We start from the raw sequence: 13638 nt of genomic DNA on the forward strand, positions 1-13638 counted from the left end.
GGATGAGATGTGGACTTCTATATATTCATGGAAACAGTCGTCTAAGTTTGCGTTGCAATGAATCCTGCTGGTGGGCTGGTGGAGGCAAACGGCTCCAATGGGTTATTATGAAACGGCGGAAGGTCACCCCTGATGAAACGACCGCCTCTGGCTCGTCTTTACAGAAAGCTTCAACCAACCGGGTGGACCTGGGATACCTTGTATCGCGGCTTGCAGCAGCTGTCTTCTAACACTTATTTGGTCTCACTTTGTTTTGCATTTTCGCCAACAGGCTCTGTCTTTAGGCCACGGAGAGATCCAGCCCAGCCACTTAACCCACGAGCTCCAGAGGTGAACAAACAGGCATTACTCATCAGCTATTGAACAGGGAACAATGAAGCCGACGCTGCGGTGCAGCAGTATCGACCGAAGCGTTGCCTCACTGCGCTATCTCGCTGTCCCGTTCCTCCCTCAGGTTGCATATCCAGCCCTCCAGCCCTCCGCCAACACATCCCAGCAACCACCTCTTCAGACAGCCCAATCAGAGTCCTCCGCCTGGCTCTGCAGGCCTGATGCAAGGGCACGGTTAGTAATAGTGCCGCTTTTGGTTTTCGAACGCAAAAAAAAACCTGGTGTAGGTGCAGTGACTAAGCAGAAAAGCGACCATCACTGCAGATCTCTTACAATAACCGGGAGGCGGGCTGATTTAACATCCCTCAGCTCTTCTTTAACTGCCCCGTTATGTTTTAGCCTCATGTTTGTTATTTATGGGTAATTAATTACCCTCCAGCTTATTACATTCTGTTGGTTTGTAAAATGTTAATTAAAAGTAGGATTAAAAGGAGAGAGGGATGCATCTTGGTCTTAAAGGGGGTTCACTTTATTACTTTCTGCGTTTATTACCTTTATATAAACCCTTCTATGTGTTGAATAATGCATGAGGATGCAAAGCTTTAGCTGACTGGATGAAATTGTACAAACAGGGATTTTTTCCCCTATATAGACTAAATAATCATTTTTTCAGGTTTGTAGCTAATATTTAAAAGATCTGAGAGGAGGAAAAAAACAAGTCGGCTAAGAGCGATGAAGTTGCATGCAGACCACAGAAATCAAGGGTCGGTTCATCACAACAGCCTCCTCCTAAGAAGAAACTAGTGATATCAAAATAAAGAAATCATACGGTGAAGATTTATGTGCCAGATGAGGTAGTGTGGAGCAGGAAGTTAGCAGAAACTGGGTCTGAGAGCAGGAGATTGGAAACCTAGCAAACTGGCATCCTACCCGGACATTTAAATGCGCTCTGTGGCAAGCCCAACCTGCTGTTACTTCATCAATACAGGTGTTTTTTTTTTTTTTTTTTTATGAGAAATGGTTAATAAAACAACAAACTATGGTTCTATTAGCCAAGCGTTCACGTATAACGGCAGAAGGAGCTGGACTCGCTATCCTTCGCTGATAGTTAGTGATTTTATTCACGAGGGTCTGACGGCACAGCAGTAACGCCGCTGCCAAGACGTTAATCTGAGATCCCAGTCGGCTACGCCACTCAGGGTATGTTTGCTTGTTCGTTTTTTAACGGCAAAACAGTTTGGCCCAAAATAGCCCTTTAAAGCTAACGTTTTACATTAGAGACGGATAGAGAAGGGATTGATTTGTCAATTGTTGGGAAAATATCGGTACTGATATGCAGTTTGTTGTTCTTTGGCTGACACACAGAAGAAAACACGTTGGCGTTGCAGCCAATCACCATCTGTTAAACCATGAAGGAACAGCATTTAAAGACTGTAGTAAATGATTTATGTAGTCAAAAAACTAACAAGAGGACACTTAAGTAAAAAAACTGCTGTTAAACTTGGGGAAACTTTCTCTTTCTCTTCAGAAAGTAAACATACAGTTCCCTGATGCTTGTTTTGTTCTTTTGAGATTTCAGGTTTTCTTGCCCTAAAATATGCCGATGTTTCGTCTTATCGATGATGTCATTGAAGCCCAGACGGCTCTTTGGTTCTCACTGGTTCCTTCCTTCCTCTCGCAGGGGGCCAGTCGTCGGTGCAGTACCAACACGGCGCTCCAGCAATGTACCAGGGCCAGAGTGGCAGCCCGCCCCCCACAGGCATGCCTCGGGTCGCTCTCTCAGCCAATCCCCAGGCAGCACCTGGCCGCCCTGCCGTCCCCCTGGCACCGGGCGTACCGCAGCAACAGCAGGTAACGACTGACCAAAATCCTCCACTCATGGTTACACGCTCCTGGAGGTTGAACGCAAACGGTGCGCTGCTCGTGCAGGTGACCATCCAGGTGCAGGACGTGGAGCTGGGAGGCGGGGCACAGAGACCGGGCAGCTTCCTGTCCACGCCGGGCGGGCACAGAGTCCTCGGGAAGCAGCTCAGCGCCGACAACGCCGAGACGCACAGGTGACCCCTCTGAACAGCCAGTCAGCGCGCCCCCTGGTGGCTACCAACATTACCCAATGGACTGTTACAGTGTCTTCTACCGCAGCCTTAAAAGTTTTATTTTGTTCTTTGCCACACATCAGATTGTGCAAACGTGTACTTGCTGTTTGTTCTTTTATGGTTATAATTGCATTATTTTCTTTTTTTTGTTTTTAATGTTATCTTCATTGTGGACATAGTTACTGTTTTTCTATTTTTGGATTTTAAAAATTGAAACGCCCGTGCTGTTTCTCAGGGTTTTTTTTTTTTTTTTTTTTAAGATGTGTGTTTGTGAGAATGAGCTTTGTTTTGTTACCATTTAAAAAAAAAAAAAACATGCATGTAAATCTTCATCATCATTGATTGCTGGGAGGTCATCAACTAACTCTTCACATCAGTGTGTCTGGGTGAGTGTGTCCTAACAAGTGGATTAGATCCGTCACTTTGTGACCCCCCCTTTAAACTGTCCGTTATTGCTGGGACTGTCTTCACTGAGAGACTGTGTTACCTAGTCAAAATGTTTGCTTTGCGTCTGCATTCCTCAGTGAACACGTGTACTCTGGCCAGACTCCAGTGTCTCTAGGCTGTGTGTGTTGGGAGTTTTAGAGATTGATGTTAAAGGTTTCCACTAGGCATGGGCCAGTTGCAAATCTCAAGGTATACCGAGGTTTTTAACGGTTATTGTTTCCAGGTGTTAAAGTATCTGTTCATATGGTTTAAAAGCATATTAAAGAAACCCAGAGAACGATCAGATGTGAGTTTTCTCCAGGCCTGTAGAGCAGAGTAACGGCGCTGCACACTGCCGGTCAACTGGCTGAAAAGAAGCCCACTGCACCCCTCCATTGCCCCACGTGAAAGACAAATTCAGGCAAAACGGACATCCTGACCCATTAACCAGCTAATATCAGCTTGTAATGCTCCCGGTGTTACTCTTTAACAAGCAGATTGGCTAAAAGGGTAAAATAAATGCAACCATGTAGCACCATTCTTACACAAAGTAATTTAAGGGGCTTTCCAGAAAAATAATACAACAGAGAGTTAAAAAAAAAAACACAAAGTGAATCAAAAGAGCAATAGAAAAAAGTTGAATAGAAATGCACATTAAGTTAAATTTTAAGCTAAAACATGAAGTGATGAAACAATCTTTGTCTTTTATTGGAGGCTACAGTAAGTAGTAGTGATCAAAGTCCTGGTCTAAAAGGATCCAACAATTTCTGCACATCTGAGGTTTTCAGGTAGTTGGTTCCAGAGGTGAGGAGTAAGGAAACTAAAAGGCTGAGGAACCCTGAGCAATAAGGGCTTTTGCTATTCTGAGGGATCTACATGGTTCATTTCCAGACATCAACTTTGAAATGAATTTCGACCCAAGACCATTCAGGGCAGACCAGACAAACGAAGACTCAGTGTAGTCAGTGTAACAAATGTAGGAGGCTGATTTGGTGATAGATGTTGTGTTGTTGTTAAAAAATAAGGTCATTAATAACACCAAGTTGGATTTTTTTGTGCATTTTCTATGGTCTTTGGTTTCTAACCTGCGTTTGGAACCAAAAATGTCTTTTCTGGACTAAACCAGTGGAAATTCTGACCCATCCTGTCAGGAATATTTTGGACACAAATACTGACTGACTGTAGTATACTCTGGTCAAGTGTTAACACGGATATACAAGGTTGTATTTCATCAACATAAATATTTTAAGATGCTGTAGTACATCATACTCTGAGTTAGGGAAAGCCTATAGACATTAAACAAAAGTGGCTGGTAAACTTCCTTGAGGCACACCGCCTGCGATTTATTTTTTGCTCTGATTTTTAATCACCAAATGACACAAAGTAGCCCCGCTCTGCCAAATAACAGCTGTATCAGAATAATAAGCAGCTAAAAACTACCACCAAATATTGCAGGTGATTATTCTCTGTTTTTGTTTTGTTTCAATCAAAATAACAAAAAGTTCATTTGTTTTTTTTTCTTTCCAGCTTTTCTGTTTTCTATAAAAGTCGTTATGCACCGATACAAAAATTTGGGCTTATAATCGATATTTAGCGATGTGTGTATGCACACACATTTGCGTTTCTGTGATGGTCAAATTTTGGACAGTTTTGGACGGACTGAAAATTATGCTAGCTGAATTTTGAAATGCGAGTTATAGTCTTGACTTACACCCTGCTTTTCGTAAGTCTTCTCTAAGCACCGTGAAAAACGACCACGCTGTTGTCATTGCCTCTCTGCTTCATTTAAAGACTCCACAATCCTGGCTGGGGTGCGTCTCTGTCACATGACCTAACAAAAAATAACCACATGACCTTCCCACCTCTTGAAACACAGGCACTAGATGGAAATAAACATCTGTTGTTAATTTAGGCCTGGTTTTACTTATCGGAGAGATACCGATATGTTAAAAGTGAACCATCATTGTCCGATGCCGATATTATCGTGCATCCCTATATAAAAGCTTTAGATAATATTGTGTAAATATGGTAAATCTGGGTTTTTTTCATGCCGGGGGGTCGTTATATGGTGAGAATGTGGTACTGGCCCATGCCTTGTGTCCACTCTGTGTTGACGACTGGACGGCGCTGTTGTTCGGTTGCTAACTCTTCTGTACCTTCCCTCCTGTTCAGCCGCAGCCTTGGCCGTTTCACCTCTGCCTACGACCAGGCCCATTTCAATCCCCACCTCTTCTCCGGCAACGCTGCCTCCCGGGGGGCCTCCGGAGTCGTTGGCTCCTACAACCCCTACCTGCAGGCCGCCTCCCTTAAAGTCCCCGGCCTGGACGGCTACCAGGGCGGGGCTGTAGGGACCAGCAGCTATGGGACCCCCTCCACACTACAGCAGGCCCTGCTCTCCCCAACACCTTTGGACTACTGCCCCCCGCAGCAGCACGTCACCCCCACCCTGCAGGGACTCCTGTCTCCTCGGCACTCTCTAACCGGCCACGCGGACCCCAGGTTGCCCCCCCAGGACTTGGCCGCCCTGCTGAAGAGACAGAGCCCCCGGCAGTGTCCGGCGCCGCAAACCCCGCCCAGCGGCGCGGCGCAGGAGTTTAGCGAAATGCTACTTCTCCGCCAGATGAGCCAGGGTGACACCCTGGACCCCCCTGGTCCCCAGCCTGCCTCCGGGGGTCAACACTACCACCATCTCCTCCAAATACAACCCCCAGAGGTTCAGCAGCAGCAGCACGTGTCCCAGGCGCCGTGTCCCGGCCTACCGCACTCTGAGAGCATGGAAGAGGACGAGGCCCCCGCTGGATACCACCACCCACACGAAGGCCTGCTTACTAAGGCGGGGGAAGCACATGAGCTCCTGGGGCCTCCGCGTGGCGGTACCCCGCCTTACAGCTCCCCCACACACAGGCACGGTGCTTACATGAGGAGTCCTCCTGCTTCAAGAGGTCAGAGTCCGTTAGCGAATCCAAACCTAAATGGGTTGCAGTTTGTTTGTGTCCCCCCCCCCCCCCCCCCCCCCAACCCCTCCTCCTGTGTCAACATTTGCCCGTGTGCGTTTCAGAATCTGAGCACGCAGAATGCCGACCCCAGGGACAGGCCATGGAGGTGCCCGATCACAATGGGCTGAACTATCAGCGAGGCCCCCAGAGTGAGGTGTACAGGTCAAGAGGGCAGCTACAGCGTCACCACACCATTCAGACCTGCGATGATGCCTACGTGAGTTAAAGTCGGCTAACTCCTTTGATTACTTTCGGGTACAGACTCTTTGGTAAAGACGTGCAAAAAGTCTTAAATTTATATATTTTTTAACTGCAGTAGCATAATTTCACGCCGGAACATTTAGAAAACTCCAGTCTTTATTTGGAGCAGTTTCCTTTAGGGATCCTTTCATTTCTCTTCACACGATCCCTGATGATGGTCCGGGGTCCTCGCTGCAGCTCACCCACATTTTTTCCGTCCGGTTTGTTTCTGTGGACCGGGATGGCCTTGGAATAAAGTCGATTTTGGGCCATTTCTGTTTATTTTGTATTGTTGCGCTGTTGAAAGGCAGTGACTGGTTTTGAGTTTACTGACACCACCTACATGATTTCTTGTGGAAGAGAAATAGGCCCACAGCGTCTCAGACCCTCTACCATACGCCACAGCGGTGCTTTTCCCCCTAGTTCTTGTTTTGGAAACTTATCGACCTTTGTATTCTGCTTTTTGCAGTTCTTCGGTGGTTATGTTTGTTTTGTTTTTTTTTACCCCTCTAACCATCCCGCTGACTGTGTCTGGTGGAAACACCTCCTCATCCACCTTAGTGGCCAGTGGCCTCAGTGTCAAGTCATATTTACACCCTCAACAGACAGCATGTCGTTGATTACGACTTAAAGGTTCCTTGAAGTGATGATCCTCTTAAAAATAAAAGTGAAGTATAAATGAAATAAGTGCCGTCATTGCATTTGTCCTGAAGGGATGTTTTGGGACGGCAAGAACCGCGCCACCAGTAAACCAGAGGAGGCGCATGATTTGGCACAATTTAACAAATTAAAGGTTGGATTTTCCCACCCTTCTATTTTCACTATGAGATCATGTTGCTGCAGGAAAATAGGAATTTATTTGACCCCTTTATGCACATATTTACCATCGGATTTCTCCTCCTGGTACCGACTGGTTACTGATCTTGTTTTAGGGGGATCAAAAAAACAATGAGTGGCGTCGTCATTTTTATTTATTTATTTATTTATTTGGCAGATTTGAATTGAATTAGTGCCGCATGTTTTCTCACTTAGTCTGAGAGAGTTAGCAAAGGGACTTAGGATTTGCGAGTGATGTCATAAAGAGAGAGAGGTAGTTTCCCTCGCTGTGATTGGTTAGAAGTGCTCTGCTGCTCTTCAGACTGTTCGCAGCTCGTCTTTGCTAAGAGGTGACGGGGAGGAAGGAACTAAATCTGCAATCCAACAGAAAGCAAAGCAACATTTATATGGAGAAGTAGTGAAGAGGTTGAAACGGACTAAAAATTCAATTCAATTTTATTTATATAGCGCCAATTCATTAAACATGTCATCTCAAGGCACTTTCCAAAGTCAAATTCAATCAGATTATACAGATTGGTCAAAAAGTTTCCTCTCTAAGGAAACCCAGCAGATTGCATCAAGTCTTTACAAGCAGCATTCACTCCCCCTGAAAGAGCGTAGAGACACTGAGAGAGTCGTCTGCATTGTCCATGGCTTTGCAGCAATCCCTCATACCGAGAAAGCATGAAGTGACAGTGGAGAGGAAAACTCCCCATTAAAAGGAAGGAAAACCTCCAGCAGAACCGGGCTCAGTATGAACGGTCATCTGCCTCGACTGACTGGGGGTTAGAGAAGACAGAGCAGAGACACAACAACAGAGACAAAAAAGCACAGAAGCACACATTGATCCAGGAAAAATGAACCGGTGGTTTGTCCCTAGGACCCCCATCCCCCTCATTTTTCCCCATTTTTTCCACTTTAGCAGTAATGAATGTCCATATTAAAAAAGCACTATCGATTTTCTGATTTTAAATCGTTTGTTCCCTCCCTGTGCTCAGGACCAGGCAGATCCCATGTCGGGTATGAGCCTCTTGGCGGGAAAGGCGCTCAGCTCGGCTCGCATGTCGGACATCCTCAGCCAGACGTCCCTGACCGGAAGCCAGCAGCTGCACCAGCGAGAGGAGTCAGGTCGGTATCAGAGGTGCAAACACCTGAAGCGCTGCGCAGACGTCCCTTTGTTTTTGGCCAACCCAGTAGAACACGTCTTCTTTGTCCCTCGCTCAGTTTGTGACGTAGAAGGGGAGCTCCACGCGGCAGCCTGTTACCCCTCGTCCTGCACCAGTGACATGCTCCTCAGCTACAAACCCCCTGATCTGCAGTACAGCATGGAGCAGGCTGGGGTCTAGCACAGGTACGTGGAAAAAGCGGAAGGAAGGAAAACGGATCTTTCTGTTTGTTTTGCATTTAGGGTACTTCTAGTTTATTGCCTTTTGACTTGGAACAAAACTGCTGTTCAATCTTCTGAACAGGTGCAAAAAGGTTTCTAGCCGCCTTAACCTGAATCCAGCGACAACGTCTCTGTCACTGGGTCCCTTAAACGTTTTCACTTTTTGTCACATTACAATCACAGAAGCTTCACTGTTTTTTTTTTATTAAAGGAGAAGTCCACACACGGTAGCAGATAATTGTGGAGTTGAAATAAAAATGTTTTCCGAGGTGTTTTTTTTTTTTTATTATTTATTTATTTATTTCATGATTTGTGTTTGACACATAATTCTGCATACGTTACTTGCAGTTACTTCTACTAAAATGTATCTGTGGGTATCTGCGTAAACGGGGATGAATCAGATTTTTTTTTTTATCTTTTAGAAAACTAAAAACCAAGTATCTTTTCTATCTGCCTCCCAATTCGGCATCTAAGTAAAATACCCAACAGTGACTGTGAATGTGACAAAAATGGGAACATGTTTGAGGGAAATCAATACCTTTGCAGGCCATTATTAAATGATGGGCAAACAGACTTTCTAAAGCAAAAGCAAACTTTTTGAACTTGAGTGATCAGTCATGTACGTCTGTGTTCTACTTTAAGGTGCAAATCTGAGTGAAAACCTTGTTTTTTTTTTTTTTTGTCTTTTGTCCCTCTGCCCTCCTGTAGGAAGCGGTGAATCCTGCGTGCGTCGTCCATATCAGCCACCCTGAGTTGTTGACTTGAGTTGTGCAGCATCACGCCAAACCACCGTCGTCTGTCCAGAGGGGATTGGGAGGGGGGGGGGGGGGGGGGAATCTGTGTCCATCTGTCTGTTTCCATGTGTCCCTTCAGAGGGAGGGCAAGAGAGTAAGGGGTGGGGGGGCGGGTGGGCCTCGGGGTTCGAAGGTCAAAGTGCCAGCATTTTCTACACAGACGTCCAGCATAGTTCTGTTGCAGGTTGTCTCCCTTTCTCACCTCTCATCCTTGTGTAGCTTGAGGTCTCACTCCTTCCCCCTTTTCGACTTGCCAGCATCAAATCAACACCCCCCCCCCCCCCCCCCCCCCACTCAACCCCCCCTCTCAGCGACCCCCCGCGGCCCACTTCACGCCCCGACCCGAACCTGCGTTCTTCCCTCTCCGGCAAACTGTAAGGCATAGATTCATGACGTGCCTGACTGGCCAGTGCGTTTCCGCAGCAACACAATCAAGCACACACACACCGCTGCCGCAAACCCAAAGTATTCCCATTAGGAGCGTGTGTGTGTGTGTGTCTGGGCGAGGGAGAGGGAGCGAGGAAGGTCGTCCCGCTCTGGCCGTCCCGGAGCAGACGCCTCCAGAGCGGGCTGAAGCCTCGGCAGCAGGGACCCCCTTTCAGGCGTCTGTAGGTGGGGCTCCAAGACGGCTCCGTCCAATGACGGAGCTCCTCGACATCGCACAGGACAAACCAGCTCTTTTCCTCCTTTTCTTTTCAGGCGTTCCGTTTTGTTTTAGTTTTAAACTCATTTTACAGTTAATGTAGGCATTATGGTCGCCGTGGTTACTCTTCTGTTTCTCTGTAAAAGATGTTTATTATATGAAATGTTATTATTAAAGGAGACTAGCTATGTGTTGCGAGGAGGACAACGATGTTCCTTGACTTAATTCTGCACTTTGGGTTCATGTTGTGTGCGTCTCTGTCTCCCGTCCCCCTCCTCCTCCCCGCCTCACCCTGCTTTACACCTGCCCCGCCCGTCCCCAGCTTCTCCGGCTCTGCGTCCTCCATCCCTCCTCTCCCGCCGCGTCAGTGACAGTGTATTGCATTGTGGGTAGTTTTACCAGACATTTCCTCCTTTCCTTGTACAGTGATGCCATGTATAGAACGCTATTACAGTTTCTCTATCAAAACCATTTTTGTTTTCCTTCCATTTTATTTTGTCCTTCGACGTTGGGGAAGCTTTTTATTATAATTTTTTTTTTTTTTATCGGTTTTGTTTGTTTGTATTTTTGAAGTCTTTAAAATGTTTTCCTTTCTGCTTTAATTTTTTATTTTTGCTTTATGACTCTTGAGACTTCTAGCCAAAAGAGGACAGAGAAGAGAGCTCCGCTCTTTCTGTCGTAAAAAAAACAACAACAACGATTGTTATTATTTTAATATTATTATATTGAGACACTTGAATAAGAGAAGAGCAATTATTTTGCGTTGCTTTTTAAAGTATCATTTCAATGGATGTTGTTGTGACTGTCATTCTCGTTGATGTCGGGCCTGTTTTTTTTTTTTCTGTTTTTTTTCTGTTACCGGGGTCGTTGTGGCAGGCTATACAGGGTCAGGGTTCGGGCTACGTCCGGGTTGGTTTGGGTGCTACAGAGACTCTTCTTTAAAAAATGAAAAAGGAAAAAAAAAAAAAAAAAGACAAACAAGGGAATAACTTGTAAAATAGCTGACATATCATCCCAAACATCCCAAGCCTGGAGACGAGATAAACCCACAACCTCCCGCCACTCCTGCTGTGATCCTCCCATCCTCCTCGACTACATCTGACAATATGGCGCCTTATGGACTCGGCCCCTCTTCCTCAGCTAATTTTGCTATAACCACGGAGGAAAACTACAGCTGCAGTCACCTTTGCTTTCTTTTTTTTTTTTTTTTGCTTCCTGCAGCGGTTTGTTCAACCCTAAACCAGGAGCGTTGAAGGACGCCGGCGAACTGTAGAAGGTGAATCATTTCTGGAGTTGGTGGAGTCGTAAACGGAGGCCGTGTTCAGGCAGGGCTCCGTCAAACGCAAGCTGCAGTACAATGGGGACCACCATAGATGAATGAAACCTCCTTTATCCCTCATTTTATTTGAGTTTTTCTTGTCTGTCCTCCCAACATACTGACCATAAAAGCAAAATTTGGCCATTGAGAGACTGCTTTAAGGAAGAAAAGTAAAAAAAAAAAAGCTCCAATCATGTTTGCACAGGTCAGACATCCCCGATAACTGGGCTGCACGGTTGACATACTGTACGCTATAAGCTGCTTCTCACCGGTCCGCTTGGTTTTCAGCCAACCCTCACCCGTACGGACCCGTCGTATCCTCTGGAGCGAGCAGAGGTGTTTGTCTCATAGGAGCTCTGCCATGACGGATTCAGTGTTCACTTCGGCCTCGGCTTCTCTCTCGTGTCTGTCCTCGTTCTCCCCTCCCACTCTGTTTACGCCAAGCCAAAGGAGGCCTGCAAGAGAACGGAGCGGGTTTTTTTGCGCTGCCAGGAGACGCGCAGCACGGCTCTGAATGAAAGCGTAAGATTTGGCAAAATCCAACCGTGGGGGACCTGGCATCCGGTGTTGATGTTGTTGCGGCTGGCCTGTGTTGTGCGTGGAGGTGGGAGCAGATGCATGGCAGAAGGGACCACTTACGGGAATCTAAAAGACTGCCCGGAGTTATAAAGCGAGCTGCCTCACATGCACACGTTCAGACGGACCATTGTTCTCCCCTTTCTTTTAAAAAAAAAACTTTATTATTATTATTATTTTTTTATCTCCCCCATCTCTGCCGACTGCCGTCTCTTCTCTCCATCCCTGCAAGCTGACTCTCTCTGCTCCATCCCCCTTCCTTCGGATCATTTTGTTTTTCTATCAGTTAATTTTATGACATTTTTTCTTTTCTTTTTGTTTTGTTTTTCTGTTCATTTCTGTTGGGTACAAGAATACTAAAGTGCAACAACAATGGTTCAAAAGAATATCAACCAAACTGAGATGAATAAATAAATATATATAAATAAATAATTTAAAAGGGTTGATGTGTGTGCGTGCGTGTTTGTTGGTTTGCCACATTCACCTTTTTACTGCTTTGATCTCAAACTGTTTTTTTGTGTTTTTTTTTTTTAGCTTGTCTTAAAATGTTCTGGGATGTTTTAATTGCATTGAGACCAGAAGTACCGGAGGACCCAAACAGATGAATATATTTATATTAAATTAGCAGAAAGCAGCAGGTTTCAGTCTTCTGAGCATTAAACTAAATTTTTTTTTATACTAGAGCCTTGCAAGAATAATTGTACGTCTTTTCATTTTGATAGAGCAACGTAAAGCAGTGCAAAATTGTGAAGCAGAGGAAACATTAGAAACGTGACAAGCTGAACTCTTCAGAAAAGTCCCTGACGAGCGCCCAAAGTGAGATGTTCACCGAGGCAGTCTGGGAGAGATTAGCGCTCCACATCTGGATGGAAATAGTTTTGTTTTGTTTTTTTTTTACCCTTTTTTTGTAAAATAGCCTTAGCTCAGTGAAGCTATACGAAGATCGTCTGATTTTCAACTCTTTCACAGATTCTAAATTTGTTCCGACGAGATCCAAACCATTCTGCTGTAGTTTTTTTTTGTCTTTATGTTTGGGGTCGTCCAGCTGGAAAGTGAACCTCCACCCCAGTCTGTCAGTCTCTAACACAAGTCTGGCCCAGGGGCCATTGGCGGCCCTCAATCACAATTCAAGAGTGGCCTAAATTTGGTTTGGTTTTTCTTCTAATTTAAAGCTATAGTTCATAGCACCACAAATATTTGACCAGGCGAACCTGCAAGAATTTGTATTTTTTAAAACCATAAGGACTTACAGATTTATTTTTCTAGATATCAGACAAATTAGCTTATTTCATTACAATATTGTGAGTTTAGTTTATTGTTGAGCAGGTAGGGGGAAAAAAACGATTGTGCAATTTTTATGTTGTGGCCCCTGAGTATTTTCTACTTAACACTTTTGGCCCCCAAGGCAAAAAGTCTGGATACCCCTGCTCTAACAGGTTTTCCTGTAGGTGGGTCTCTGCAGCTCCTCCAGCATCATCATGGACCTGCCTATGCCATGGGCCTCATCTTCATTCGTCTTCCCATCAACTTTATCCAGCTTCCACGTCTCTGATAAAGAGGAGCACCCCCACAGCCCAATGCTGCCACTACTCTGTTTTGCAGTTAAGATGTTATACTTAGGGTGATTAATTTTCCTTCACACAGCTTTTCTTTTTTGTATATGGTACCTTCCAAAAGTATTCACCACCCTTGGCTCTTTACTTTTTTATGTTCCGATATGTATGAAAATAAAAAAAAAAAATGGCATGTGCATATGTATTCACCCCTATTGCTGTGAGGCCCTTAAAAGGTTCTAGTGAAAGAAGTCCACCTGTGTCACATGATCCATCGGTGTAAACCACCTTTTCCAGGCCCCAGAGGCTGCAGCACCACTAAGCAAAAGGCGTCACACCAGGAAGCCCAAGGAGCTCTCCAGACAAGTCAGGGACAAAGTTGTTGAAGAGTACAAGTCAGGGTGGGCTTACAAAAAAAAAACTCCTAATCTTTGGTGTTTCCCCAGAGCACCATCACATCCGT

General features: G+C 45.4%; 1 protein-coding gene across 3 annotated transcripts in view; it reads left to right on the forward strand.

Moving 5' to 3' along the window:
- Positions 1-10199, forward strand: part of LOC105933187 (serine/threonine-protein kinase SIK3 homolog) — a 46805-nt gene extending 36606 nt beyond the window's left edge. For all 3 annotated transcript variants that reach the window (XM_036150291.1, XM_036150293.1, XM_036150292.1), the window contains 9 exons: positions 272-330; positions 455-564; positions 2012-2181; positions 2260-2387; positions 5025-5794; positions 5911-6065; positions 7903-8032; positions 8129-8255; positions 9000-10199. In XM_036150291.1, coding sequence (XP_036006184.1) covers positions 272-330; positions 455-564; positions 2012-2181; positions 2260-2387; positions 5025-5794; positions 5911-6065; positions 7903-8032; positions 8129-8250 — 1644 coding nt within the window. In that variant the 3' untranslated portion in view covers positions 8251-8255; positions 9000-10199. The remainder of the gene's footprint in view (positions 1-271; positions 331-454; positions 565-2011; positions 2182-2259; positions 2388-5024; positions 5795-5910; positions 6066-7902; positions 8033-8128; positions 8256-8999) is intronic.
- The last annotated feature ends 3439 nt before the right edge of the window (positions 10200-13638 follow it).

This window comes from Fundulus heteroclitus, chromosome 18 (genome assembly GCF_011125445.2).
Source record: "Fundulus heteroclitus isolate FHET01 chromosome 18, MU-UCD_Fhet_4.1, whole genome shotgun sequence".
Lineage (NCBI taxonomy): Eukaryota > Metazoa > Chordata > Actinopteri > Cyprinodontiformes > Fundulidae > Fundulus > Fundulus heteroclitus.